Here is a 14,012-nt window from a genome sequence, read left to right as displayed (position 1 = left end):
CACAATGCAGTGAATCCTTTTTGATTGAAAGTGGTGAATAATTGTTCATCATAGATGAGGTTCAAGTGAAGTGAGATTACAAGTGAATAAATGAGATGAAAAAAACAAACAATGCAGTAACTATGCGATCCAGAATACCAGAGTTGCTCAAAATATAAAATAAAAGAGAGTGAAGGATTACCTCATCAGAACTGGTCAGATCTGATACCAGCAGAAAAAGCCAACTCCTGAAACCTACTGAATTGTTGACTCTTGGGGGCTACAAGAAGGATGATGAAGTGTTGTTTCAATAGTTTTGAATTGACCTTAACTGGAATATTGTTGGATGCTAGCCTAACGGGCATCTCCAGGATTTTCTATTTTCATTTCCAGCATCTGAATTATTTTAAAAATATTACTGTAAGTTTCTTCTGGTTGTGAAATATGTTGCTGATAATTGAATCCAAGTCACATGAAGCCTATAATTTTTGCCTCCTCACCATGCTTCATTGGCAACGTTTTTTAAAATCACTCTTTAGATGTATGGGATTATGTCCAGTGAAAAAAGCTTCACGGCAGCTAATTTTGGTACTTATCCATGAGTCATTATTCTGATTCTGGCTGCCTTTGTAAACTAACAATAAGTTCTTTACTTTGCTGTTCTGCACAGATGTTTTAAGGAATTGCATTAGCCAAAAAGAAGTCATGAATAATTGCAAATCTGCAGATTTTCTGCCTGATTAATTACTGAATCCTACAGAATGAGCAGGATTCACGGGATCTGTTAAAAGGTTTTGTCAGGTCTGCACAGACAGGCTCCTCCTTGTCTCTACCTAGCTAACAGGAGTCACCTGCCACTTGTTTCCAATGCACCACCTGCAGCTTGTTAAAACTCAGCTCTGTCCACAGTCCTTGTTCACCCATTGAACCAGTCAGCCTCAACCAGTTGCTCCTTGGCTTTGCTTACCTGGTTACTGTGTTTTGGGATCATTTCTCTTGTCTTATCACTAAACTGTTACCTCAAGTTACCTTCACCTCATGTTCTTTATATTTATTCCTTATTTATTATTGTTTCTTTTTTCTTTCTTTTTGTGTTTGCAGTTTTTTTTTGTCTTCTGCACAGTGGGACTGTCATATGTTGAAAGATTGGAGCGACTGGGCTTGTATACACTGGAATTTAGAAGGATGAGAGGGGAATTTAGAAGGAGATCTGATTGAAACATATAAGATTATTAAGGGATTGGACACGCCTGAAGCAGGAAGCATATTCCCGCTGATGGGTGAGTCCAGAACTAAAGGCCACAGTTTAAGAATAAGGGGTAGGCCATTTAGAACAGAGATGTGGAAAAACTTTTTCACCCAGAGAGTGGTGGATATGTGGAATGCTCCGCCCCAGAAGGCAGTAGGGGCCAAGTCTCTGGATGCATTCAAGAGAGAGTTAGCTAGAGCTCTTATAGATAGCGGGGTCAGGGGATATGGAGAGAGGGCAGGAACAGGGTACTGATTGTGTATGATCAGCCATGATCACAGTGAATGGCGGTGCTGGCTAGAAGGGCCGAATGGCCTACTCTTGCACCTACTGTTTATTGTTATCTTCCTTTTTGTGTACTCTTTCATTGATTCTATTGGTGCTAGATGTCATCAGGGAATTTGGGACCCTTTTAGTGGAGTGTGGTTGGGATGTGGAACTGTTACGAGTCCATTACCGTCACAGCCTCTTGGAGTACTTGAAAGATGAATTGTCTACGCAGGAGATGCCTATTGACCTTGAAAGCCTTGTCACTCTGCCCCTGTATGTTGACAAGCATCTTATGGAATCTCCACGTCCACATTTCAGGCTGCAGAACCTGCATCATTGCCTCCAGAACCCATATAATTTGGGAGAGGTCCCTAAACCATCTCAAGAGGATAAGCACATACTACAGAGCATATCTGTGTGGGAATGGGGTGGAAATAAAATGGCTGACCTTTACTCCCAGTATTCAATATTCTGAGCTGCTTTCATTCTAGTCCTAATGAAGGATCTTGACCCAAAACCTAGATTGTCTTTTCCCTCCATAGATGCTTTCTGACTTGCTGAGTTCCTCCAGCATTTTGTGTTGCCCCAAGTTTCCACTGTCTTCAGTCCTTGTAGTGTTCTGTAGTTTTGCAGATTTTTGATTGCCCTGGCATTTTGTCTTTGTGTAAAGCTTCCCCAAATGGCGTCAGCATTATTGGTATGAAAATGTTTTGATTGACTCACAGAAAAGCCAGGTTTTACTAATGTGTACCTTGAAACTGTCACAGATCTCAATCATTGCATCATACATGTACCTTGATAGTTTTTCCTATGGAGATCAGTCATGTTTACTAATAGGTGCCTAACCTTGGAGTCATTCCTTAATATTCCTTAACCTTAATATTTGGTTTACTATTTCCTCCTGCATTAAGAAAGTCTACTTTTCCATAAACCATAGGAGCAGGCAGAGTAGGTATGTGCCTTTGGTGACCTTGCAGACTTCCCCAAAATGTGTTCTTTATACTTGGACTAGATTCACGTACATGTGGAGACAGCTGTCTATTGTTCTTTGTTATCATTATGATCACCAGTTTCAAAAAAAAAAGCAACTGCAGCCAACAAAATTGTTTCAGTACCTCTCCAAGTCCTCTGACCCTTGAATATATACGCCCAAGCTGCTCCCATCATTGCAGTGTCTATTCATTTAGTTGGAACACTTCTCATGAGCTGGAAGGGGGTGGTATATATTGCTAGACATTACAACGAGCTGGATGCAAATATCTGACCTGCTGTGCTGAATGTCAGCCACGGTGAGAACTAGCAACGTGTCAGTCAGACAAGGTAGTTTTGGTTCAGTTTTACACAGGGCAATTCAAAAGCACTCTTCTGTGAACATTGCAACTGAAGGTCTTACTCTTAATGTAACTTCAATAAGCAACATTAAGGTGACTCGCAACACTGCTTTAATGCTGTCAAAAAGTAGTAAAGCACTTGCCTTGTGTGGATTTGGTTTTGTGTATAGTTATGCACACCTTGGAGAGTGGTTAATAGAAAAAATTAACAAAACAAAGCACAGAATCAAATTATCCTGATGGTTAGGAATGACATTGGTAATAAAGTATAACTTGATGTATTAAGGAATGTTTGAGCATTAAGAAATACAAAATGATATGTTAAGACAAGGCAGAATATTGAAGTTTCCATTGATATTAACATTCAAAGTGTAAGATTACAAACTGGTAGGTAAAATAATTTATACATGATGCATGACTGAATAGAAAGTGATAATTAAAAACTGATAGAACAAATCCATTCAATGTAGTTTATTTTTTTGACCGATGTTCTCAGGAATGCCATTTGGATTAATGTTCACCCACCTCAAAGGAGTGGATAGGAAACCATCAATAATAGAGGAACTTGCAATTGTATTATACATTTCATGTCCTTAGGATGGCTCAAAATGATTCACTGTAAATTAATTCTTTGTGATGTACAGCCTTTCTGCTTTGTAGGGGAAACAACTGAGGAAAATAACAAAATGAATTGAACGGAAATAATGAATAGCTCCAGGGAACAGTGAATGAAAGATATTGGATCTATACATACCTAAAAACATTTGAGAAATACTTCAATATATGTCATGTATAATTAATTTCTTTCATCTGAAGTAACTTACCAAATGCAGTGGTCAATTTAGACACAATAAAATCTCAGAGTATGGATATCTAACCATTTTTAAGTAATTTCTGCTGGAACTGGATGAGAAAGAAGTGATGACTACTGGTGCCATGGGATACTTAGAGTCCATGTCATGTGGTAATTTTTGGAACTCATCTGATGATTAAACCTTTTGGAAGGCATAGCGTTGCAGTGAATTTTTATTCAGTTTTGCACATTGAACACCACTGATGGGAAAACCTGAATGGGCAGCCAAGTTCTCCTCAAAACCCACCCCCACAACAGTCAAATAAGTGGAATATTGTTTGGATGGAGGGAGACCAAGAATGCTGCTTTGAAAATAAATTGTACATTAAACACAGGAAATTAGCATGCTGGAATAGCGAGTGATCAGGGTGGAAGATGAAATGTAGGATTTTATCCAACTGTACAGGTTGACATGATCACAACTGGAGTACTGAATATAACTTGTGTCTTATTTAAGAAGGAATATATTTGCATCTATTTAGACAATGGTTCACTCTGTTGATTCCTAAGATAGAGTTGTTTTATGAGGATGTTCTGAAGAACGAGAAGTAAACTTGCTGAAACATACGATTCAGAAGAGTTTTGAAATGGTAGATGCTCCCTTTGTGAGGAAATCTGAAATTAGGGTGTACAGTTTTAAAGTAAGGTCTTGTCCAGATAAGATAAAGAAGAATTTTCTTTCGTCTGTGGAGAATCATGAACTTTTGGAGCATTTTATCCCAAGATAGTGAAAGTGAATTCTGATTTCATTCAAGGCTTGGGGATAAAGATTTTTGCACTGCAGGGGATTTAAGAGTAATGGGGTCAAAGCAGAAAATGGAGTTAATCCCCCCAGATCAAATTGACTTTTATATTATTGGATAGTCGGGCAGGCTCAAGGTACCGCATGGAAAACTCTTGCTCCTATTTGTCATGTAACTCATAGAGGCATTTAATAAGACTTTGAACCATATTTACCACAGAAGGAAACTGGTGAATTTTGAGGTGATTGAGAGTGAGATGAACTTCTGATAAATGAAATACAATTTACATTTAAGTTATTTAAACAGGAAGAGATAAATTGCTGAGAGCTGATGGGATATATCATTTTGTACAAGATTTGAAGGAATCAGAAAGGATAGCAAATATGGTACTCAAGGTAATGTGTGTAGTATAAGAAATAAGGTGGATGATCTTGTTGCACTATTACAGATTGCCAGGTATGATGTTGTGGCCATCACTGAATCGTGACTGAAGGATGGTTGTAGTTGAAAGCTGAATGACCAAGGTTACACGTTATATTGGAGGGATAGGAAGGTCAGCAGAGGGGGTGGTCTGGCTCTACTGGTAAAGAATGGTGTCAAATCAGTAGAAAGATGTGACATAGGATTGGAAGATGTTGAATCCTTGTGGGTTGAACTAAGAAACTGCAAGGGTTAAAAAGACATTGATGGCAGTTATATACAGGCCTCCCAACAGTGGCTGGGAGGTGGACCACAGCTTACAAACAGCCGGCAATAGAAAAGGCGAGTCAAAAGGGCAATATAATGGGAGTCATGGGAGATTTTAACATGCAGGTTGATTGGGGAAAATCAGGTTGGTTATGGATCTCGAGAGTGAGTTTGTTGAATGCCTAAGAGATGGCTTTTTAGAGCAGTTTGTTGTTGAGCCTACTTAGGTGATCAGTATTCTGGATTTGTAATGAACCAGAGGTGATCGGGAGTTTAAGGTAAAATAGCTCTTAGGAACCAGTGATCACAAGGTGATTGAGTTCAACTTGAAATTTGATAGGGAGAAAGTAAAGTCTGATGTAGCAGTATTTCAGTGGAATGAGGCAAATTACAGTGGTATGAGAGAGGAGTTGGCCAAAGTAAATTGGAAGGAGCTGCTGGCAGGGATGTCAGCAGAGCAGCAATGGCATGCATTTCTGGGAAAACTGAGGAAGGTGCAGGACATGTGTATTTTAAAAGTGAAGAAATACTCAAATTGTAAAATAATACAACCATGGCTGACAAGGGAAGTCAAAGCTATTGTAAAAGCATAAGAAAGGGCATACAACAAAGCAAAAATTAGTGGGAAGATAGAGGATTGAGAAGTTTTTAAAAACCTACAGAAAGCAACTAAAAACTCATTAGAAGGGAAAAGATTAAATATGAAAGCAAGCTAGCAAATAATATTAAACTGGAGAGTAAGAGTTTTTTCAAGTATGTTAAAAATAAAAGAGAAATGAGAGTAGTGAATTTCCCTAAACCCTGCTTCTATTATCCTTAATTATTTGGATGGTGGTACGGAGTTATTGACGCTACTGTGTATATTTGACATAATGCAATGGCCCATGTTGGTTAGGTTTTTTTTTCTTTCCTTTTTTGGGGATTTTTTTTTCTTATTTACTCCTTTTTTCGCAATTACGATGAGTTTGGGAGGTTATTATATATGGATTATCATCTATCTGAATGTATACTTAACCTATTACCGTAATTATGTACTCTCAAACTCTCTGTATTCATGTTTCATTTATGTTTGTTTAAAATTAATAAAAAGATTTAAAAAGAAAAAAAGAGAGTAGACATAGGACCGCTAGAAAATGAGGCAGGAGATATAATAACGGGACAAGGAGATGGCTGATGAACTAAATGAGTATTTTGCATTAGTCTTCATGGTGGAAGACACTAGCAGTATGCCTGATGTTGTAGTGTGGAAAGGAAGACAAGTGGGTGCAGTTACTATTACAAGAGAGAAGGTGCTCAAAATGCTAAAAGACCTAAAGGTACACAAGTCACCCAGACCAGAGGAACTGCACCCTGTGGTTCTGAAAGAGGTAGCGTTAGAGATTGTGGTGGCATTAGAACTGATCTCTCAAACATCATTGGACACTGGCAGGGTGCAAGAGGACTGGAAAATTGCAAATGTCACTCCATGCTTTAAGAAAGGGGGAAGGCAGCAGAAAGGAAATTATAGATCAGTAACCTGGTTTCAAAGTCAAAGTCGGCATGGTTTCCTTCAGGGAAAATCCTGCCTGACGAACCTGTTGGAATTCTTTGAGGAGATTACAAGTAGGAAAGATAAAGGGAAAGCAGTGGATGTTGTATATTTGGACTTTCAGGCCTTTGACCAGGTGCCACACATGAGGCTGCTTACCAAGTTAAGAGCCTATGGTGTTACAGAAAAGTTTGCAGATAATATTTTGCAGAAGATTGGTGGAGGGGCAGGTAATGTTGAGGAAACAGGTAGTATGCAGAAGGACTTAGACTAGGAGAATGGGCAAGAAAGTGGCAAATGAAATACAATGTTGGAAAATGCATGGTCATGCACTTTGGTAGTAGAAACAAATGTGCAAACTATTTTCTAAACTGGAAGAAAATCCAAAAATCTGAGATGCATAGGGACTTGAGAGTCCTTGTGCAGAACACCCTAAAGGTTAACTTGCAGGTTGAGTCGGTGGTGAGGAAGGCAAATGTCATGTTGGTATTCATTTCAAGAGGTCTAGCATACAAGAGCAAGGATGTGATGCTGAGGCTTTATGAAGCCTGGTGAGGCTTCTCCTTAAGTATTGTGACCACTTTTGGGCCCTTCATCTCAGAAAAAATGTTCTGGCATTGGAGAGGATCCAAAGGAGGTTCACAAGGATGATTTCAGGAATGAAACGGTTATCATACAACAAATGTTTGATGGCTCTGTGTCTACTCACTGGAATTCAGAAGGATGAGGGGGGATCTCATTGAAACCTTTTGAATGTTGAAAGGCCTAGACAGAGTAGATGTGGAAAGGATGTTTTCCACGGTGGGAGAGTCTAGGACAAGATGACACAGCCTCAGGATAGAGGAGTGCCCTCTCAAAACAGAGGTGTAGAGAAATTTCCTTAGCTAAAAGGTGGTGAATTTGTTGCCACATGCAGCTGTGAAGGCCAGGTTGTTGTGTGTATTTAAGGCAGCGGTTGATAGGTTCTTGATTGGACATGGCATCAAAGGTTATGGGGAGAAGGCTGGGAACTGGGGTTGAGGAGGAGAGAAAAAAGGATCAGCCATGGTTGAATGGTGGAGCAGACTTGATGGGCCAGATGGCCTAATTCTGCTCCTATGTCTTATGGAATCCTCTAGCAGTTCAAAGATGATGCCAAAATAGTTAATTCTTATGAAGATTTTTGGAAAAAGCGGAAATATATTGATATGTTACAGAATAAGCCAAAAGAAGTGTTAGCAAGTGTGACGTTTATTAATTGACATACCGCATGGAGTAGGTCTTTCTAGTCTTTCGAGCCATGCCAAACATTAATCTCCCAATTTTAATCCTGGCCGAATCACAGGACAATTTATAATGACCAATGAACCTACCAACCGGTACATCTTCGGACTGTGGGAGGAAACTGGAGCACCACAAGGAAACCCATGTAGTCTGGGGAGAACATACATTCTCCCTACTGGCAGTGATGGCAATTGAACCCAGGTCACTGGTACTGTAAAGGTTGTGCTAACTACTATGCTACCTGGCAACACGAGTGTATGAATTTAAAAAAAACTTGCCTCTTTCAAAGAATCATCGGGCTTTCTGAGCCAGTGTTCCCCAGCTCAGTAAAGTTCACAATTTTGGCATTTGATATTTTACTATGAATATTGTGATTATTTCTGTAGTAAGGTATTTTTCCACCTTTGTTCAATTCAGGGGCCCAGGACTTGGATCGCATTCGTTTATCCACTTATAGGACAGCATGTAAGCTTCGATTTGTGCAGAAAAAATGTAATGGTGAGTATATCTCAAAATGCAGCTTTTTGGTTACTTACGTAGAAACACTGCAAACCTACAGCACAATACAGGCCCTTCGGCCCACAATGCTGTGCCAAACATGTACTTACTTTAGAAATTACCTAGGGTTACCCATAGCTGTCTATTTTTCTAAGCTCCATATACCTGTCTAGGAGTCTCTTAAAAAACCCTATCATATCTTCCTCCACCACCATTGCCGGTAGCCCATTCCATGAACTGAACACTCTCTTAAAAAAAAAGCTTACCCTTGACATCTCGTCAGTACCTACTTCCAAGCAGCTGTTCCCAAGCTGCTACAAAGCCTTTGTGAAATTGATGCAACATGAAGGAAGGCAAATTCTTGTTAAAGATTTTTTTTCTCCTTAACTTTTTTTAGTATCTACCTCTGATAATCTGGACAGGACCAAAAAATTGAATGCACTGTATTATGCATAGAAGCCTGCATCTCACTCACTTTTAAGGACTCTACAGCTCATGTATTTATTAATCTATTTTGTTGCTATTATCATTATTATCTTGTTTGCACAGTTGGTTTGTTGATCTTTTGCACATTGGTTGTTAATCAGTCTTTTCATTGATTCATTTGCACTTTGTTCTACTGCAAGAAAATGAATCTCAGGATAGTATTCAGTGACATATGGGTACTTTGAAAATAAATTTACTTTGAACTTTGATCTTGCCACTCTATGACATTGTAACTTTTCATCTTGACCAAATGGCCTACAACAACGTGGAACCTTTAATGTAGTAAACATTACACTGCGTTTCACAGAGGAAGATTGAGTTCAAGCATAGTTACTATTTCTCAACCATCAGGCTCTTGAACAAAGGAGGGTGACTTTACACTCATTCTTTTTCTGGTGTTCCCCAACCAGTGATCTCACTTTTGGGGCTCTTTATTGTGTTATTCATGTTCTTGTTATTTATTGCTATTAACTTATACTTGCATTTGCAGTTTGTTGTTCATTGATCCTGTACACAGTTCCTGTTCTATAAATTTGCTGAGTATGCCTGTAGGAAAAAGAATCTCCCAGTTGTACGTATGACATGTATGTACTCTGATAATTTTTACTTTGAACTTCGAGTGGAAAACAGTTACAGAAATTGGGAGGCCTAAGGAGAACATTAAGTTTTGTGCAGAATTTAATGTTCAAACTTGTCTAGACCTAGAATAGAAATGACACCCATGGGACCAGCTTTGATGTCTCTCAAAGCCTGGTCTCGCTTTACTGTCAGAGGGTGTAGTGAAAATGTCATTCCCATTCACCCTTACCCTTGGCCCCATCTGATTGATGTCCTTGATCTGTCTTCAGATTGTCTCCTCTCCTCACTCCATCTTGTCGCCTGTTAATAAACTCCATCTCCCTAACCTTGTTCTTGCTCCATTCCCTACATTTCCATCACTGCCAACCCTCCTGATCCCCTTCCCCTCACCCTCAACCCCTTCATGGTCCTCTTTCTAAATTCCATTTTTATTCCACAGCACATCCTTCATTATCTTCTTTCTCCCAAATGGCAGAAGGCTTTTGCAGGAAATTCAATCAATCACCATCTCTCAGTACTTTGCATGGTAGCATACCCATGACTGGGAGTCAATTAGAGTTTCAATGGGCAAAGCTAGCACAAAGGCCACAGATAAATGTACCTGGCTTTGAGGGAAGTTTCCAGTCTGTAGTAAGGACATTGTTCAATAAAAATTATGCCAAGGATACACGAGGCCTGTCAGTATAGTGCATATGCTGAGGGAGGAGATTTAGAGATTTTTTTTAATTAATTGGTATACTGTTTGTGAAAATGATACAAAGACAAGAACTTAATTTGTGAGTTCAAAAAGAATGTCAAAGAATGCAGCCATCAGCATGTGCCTTTCCAGGTAGCCGGACATATTGTATCATAAGAAAATCTCCCAATAATAATGTTGACTTGCTGTTGTATGAATGGATACTACACTGATGGAAGGAGAATGGAAATCTGCTCCCAAGGATTCAGAGGCTCAGGCAGGTGAAACACTGTTCCTGTAAGAGAAGTGCTCTTACACTCTGGGAACCATGGAAATCCCCTTAGCCAGCTCCTGCTAGGAAGCTCGGTTTTGTGAAAAAAACTCTAGTGTAAGAAGTTGTGTGAAAGAAATTTACCTCCTTGTGCTGAAGTTGTGGAGAAATTTAGTGGTGTTGTTACTGGATTAAACCGTCCATAAATATTGATTAACAATCTCAGAGCTATTAGGATCTAGCTGAGAACCATGAGGAAATTTCTGGATTGTCAAAAACAAATTTCCTTTGGTGTATTAGCTTTGTCAAGATTGGGAGTTCATTCAGCTGAATATTTGAAAACTATGGCCTTGTACTTTTTCCAACCGACCTTCATGATACTTGTTCAGTACTTTGTTGAAAAGTAAAAATTGCAGATAAGTGAAAACTAGAAAGGTATTTGGAACCTTTGAAATTATAAGCGAGTTGGATAAGTTTTGTAAAGAGAATGAACAATTGTAAATCAAATTTAATGAAAGTATACAATAAACAGAAAGTGTGACATTTACGTAAATAATTCTCTGTTCAAAAACCAATTTTAATGCTGAATAAGACCTGAAACTTTTCAGTGACCAAATGCTGTGAGTATTTCTAACTTGGTAGAACAGCACTCAACAAAGCCATTAAATGTTGAACTCCATTGTTTAGAGCACTTGAATACAAATCAGGATAAGTCATGACTAAGCTGATTGGACATGCTATTGACCAAAATATGACCTATTATGATTGACAAAATGATTGGGGTTAAAGGTTTGAGCTATAACAAGAGTTATAGAAACCAGGGATTTTAAGCCCGGAAAGGAGACACATTTTAGTGACATTTTCATGGAGATGAACATTGCAGTAAAAAGAATTAAGAAGGTAGCTTTGAAACACTGCTGTGAATTGAATAGTGAGGATGCAAGAAGAGAACAGGCTCAAACTCATTAAAGGCAGGTTAAGATTGTTATAGAAAGTTGTTGACTTAGTAAATTAGTAAGTGGCACAGCTTCCTAGATGAATATTGGATGTTACTTTTTGAGAGACAATTGTGTATCAGAATAGATGAATTAAAAATCTTTCAATGAGTTAACTCTGGCAAATTTGTCCATCTAATCTGTGATAAACATATGGTTTTGTAATAGAGGAGAGGGCACTGGTTGATGTCATCTGCAACAAACTAGCAGAAAAGAATGCAGAGACCTGAATTTACAATTTCATACAGAGTTGTGTCCATATTCAGTGTCAAAGTCAAATTATTATCATATGCTAAAGTGGATATAGGGTGAGTGGAGGGAAGATTTGGGTAGATGTCGTCAGAAGTAAGGTTTTTACGCAGTGAAAGGTAGATGCCTGGATGGTGGATACAAATGCAGGGATAGCAAATCTATGGCATGCATGCCCAAGATGGCAGTGAAGGAATTTCTTTTTAAATCTTTTTATTGATTTTTAGAACATAACATAAGTAAAATATAGTACAAAAAAAACATTTGAGAGTACACAATAGATTCATTAATAATCAATTATATATTATCAATGTAAAAAAGTCTCCCAAACTTATAATATTAATATGAAGAATTTAAGACAAAAAGCACAAAAAAAAACCCCCAAAAAGAAGAAGAGAAAAAAAAACAATATATAAAAAAAAAACTAACATGGGCAATTGTATAATGTTAAGTACACACAGCAGTGCCAATGACTCCGAACCTCCATTTATACAATTCAGGATAGTAGCAATAAGGTTCAGGATCAGACCATTTAACTCACATGGAAATGTTGAATAAATGGTCTCCAAGTTTCCTCAAATTTAACTGAGGAGTTAGAGACCACACTTCTAATTTTTTCTAAACTCAAACAGGAAATGGTTTGAGAGAGCCACTGAAATACAGTTGGAGGATTAATTTCTTTCCAGTTCAATAAAATAGATCTTCTAGCCAATAGTGTAGCAAATGCAATCATTCGCTGAGAAGAAGCAGATAAACACATATTATCTATCATAGGTAGACCAAAAATTGCAGTAAAAGGATGTGGTTGAAGATTAATATTTAAAACTCTTGAAATGATATTAAAAATATCCTTCCAATAACTTTGTAAACAAGGACAAGACCAAAACATATGAGTCAATGTAGCAATATCAGAATGACATCTATCACAGGTTGGATTAACATAAGAATAAAATCGAGCAATTTTATTTTTAGACATATGGGCTCTATGTACAACCTTGAATTGTATTAGAGCATGTTTAGCACAAATAGAGGATGAGTTTACCAATAATAAAAATTTTTCCCATTGCTCAGTAGATATAGGGCAATGCAATTCTTCCTGCCATTCCTTCTTAATTTTTTCTGATATATCCGGCTGTATCTTCATAATCATATTGTAAATGATAGCTACTAAACCCTTTTGATAAGGATTAAGAGTTAGAATTCTCTCTGTAATGTCCACAGTGAAGGAATTTCAATAGCACATTGCACTCAATGCTGCCTCTTTACATTTTTTATACCCCATCCATAAGAGAAAGATACATGATAATTATCTTTACTTCCAAATGAAGCAGCAAATAAATTTTGACAATCCAAGAGAACAGGAAATATCTCACGCCAACTTGGCGCCAGGTAGACGATTGCAAGACCATTTGCCGTTAGATGAAGCATTTTGAAATCCTCAGAGACTTGATGTTCACATCAGTATTTGGATAGTAAACAACTGGGCGAGTTAGCATTTTCACTCTGCTTTTATTTTTTTCGTCTGTTGGTTGTGAGTGAACACTGGATATTCAGTGATAACAATAAATACTGTATGTCGTTTAGCACCTCAATGGATATTTATTTTTCCACAATAAACATTTATATTACTAAAGCTGTTATTTTGTATATGAGGTACAATAACAACTTTAGAAATGGTGTTATTTTTCAATTGTCATCTTAAAAGATTACTATTATAATTTTTAAACAGTTTTTCTTAAATGCTTCATTTATTTCAATCTGTCTCTGTTATACTTTTAGTAATAGTAAACAGTGAATACTTGTAAACCAACAGGACTCATCTTTTTTCCTTAAGAGTTCATTATTACTGTCACTAATTCATTAATCAATGATATTCTGTGCTCAAAATTACCATGGCATGCAGGAGAATTTTTAGATTATCGTCAATTTGGGCAGAAGATTCAAGAAGGTTCTTTTGCGACATATGCAATAGAGACATTTATAAGGCTCTTGGATAAGCAGACACCCAGATATAGAAAAATGAAAGGTTGTGGACTGCATAGGGAGTATGGATTAGATGCTTTCTATCAGTCAGCACAACATTGTGGTGTGAAGTGCCCTTACTGTGCTGTACTGTTTTATGCACAAGTACATGTATGCATAGGTGCATTGAAAATCTTACTTGCAGCTGCATCACAGGTACATAGCATCATAGAGGCACATTCAAAAGAAAAGCATTAATGACACATAGATTAAATACAATTTTTACAAAAACAAACACAATTAGAACAAAAACAAAGTCAATGTTCATGTAAATTAGTGTTACTAAATTGCAATGATTAGGTTTGTACTTATTGGTTCAAGAACTGAGTGGTT

General features: G+C 37.7%; 1 protein-coding gene across 24 annotated transcripts in view; it reads left to right on the top strand.

The window, feature by feature from the left end:
* dtna (dystrobrevin, alpha) overlaps window positions 1-14,012 on the top strand; it is a 289,844-nt gene that overhangs the window by 150,288 nt on the left and 125,544 nt on the right. For all 24 annotated transcript variants that reach the window (XM_073042943.1, XM_073042980.1, XM_073042971.1 and 21 more), the window contains one exon: window positions 8,321-8,401. In XM_073042943.1, the coding sequence (XP_072899044.1) occupies window positions 8,321-8,401 (81 nt within the window). The remainder of the gene's footprint in view (window positions 1-8,320; window positions 8,402-14,012) is intronic.

The sequence above is a fragment of the Hemitrygon akajei genome, chromosome 1 (assembly GCF_048418815.1).
Source record: "Hemitrygon akajei chromosome 1, sHemAka1.3, whole genome shotgun sequence".
NCBI classification, from domain to species: Eukaryota; Metazoa; Chordata; class Chondrichthyes; order Myliobatiformes; family Dasyatidae; genus Hemitrygon; species Hemitrygon akajei.
Note: the sequence above shows the minus strand (reverse complement) of the source record. Positions and strands in the feature narration are given on the sequence as shown.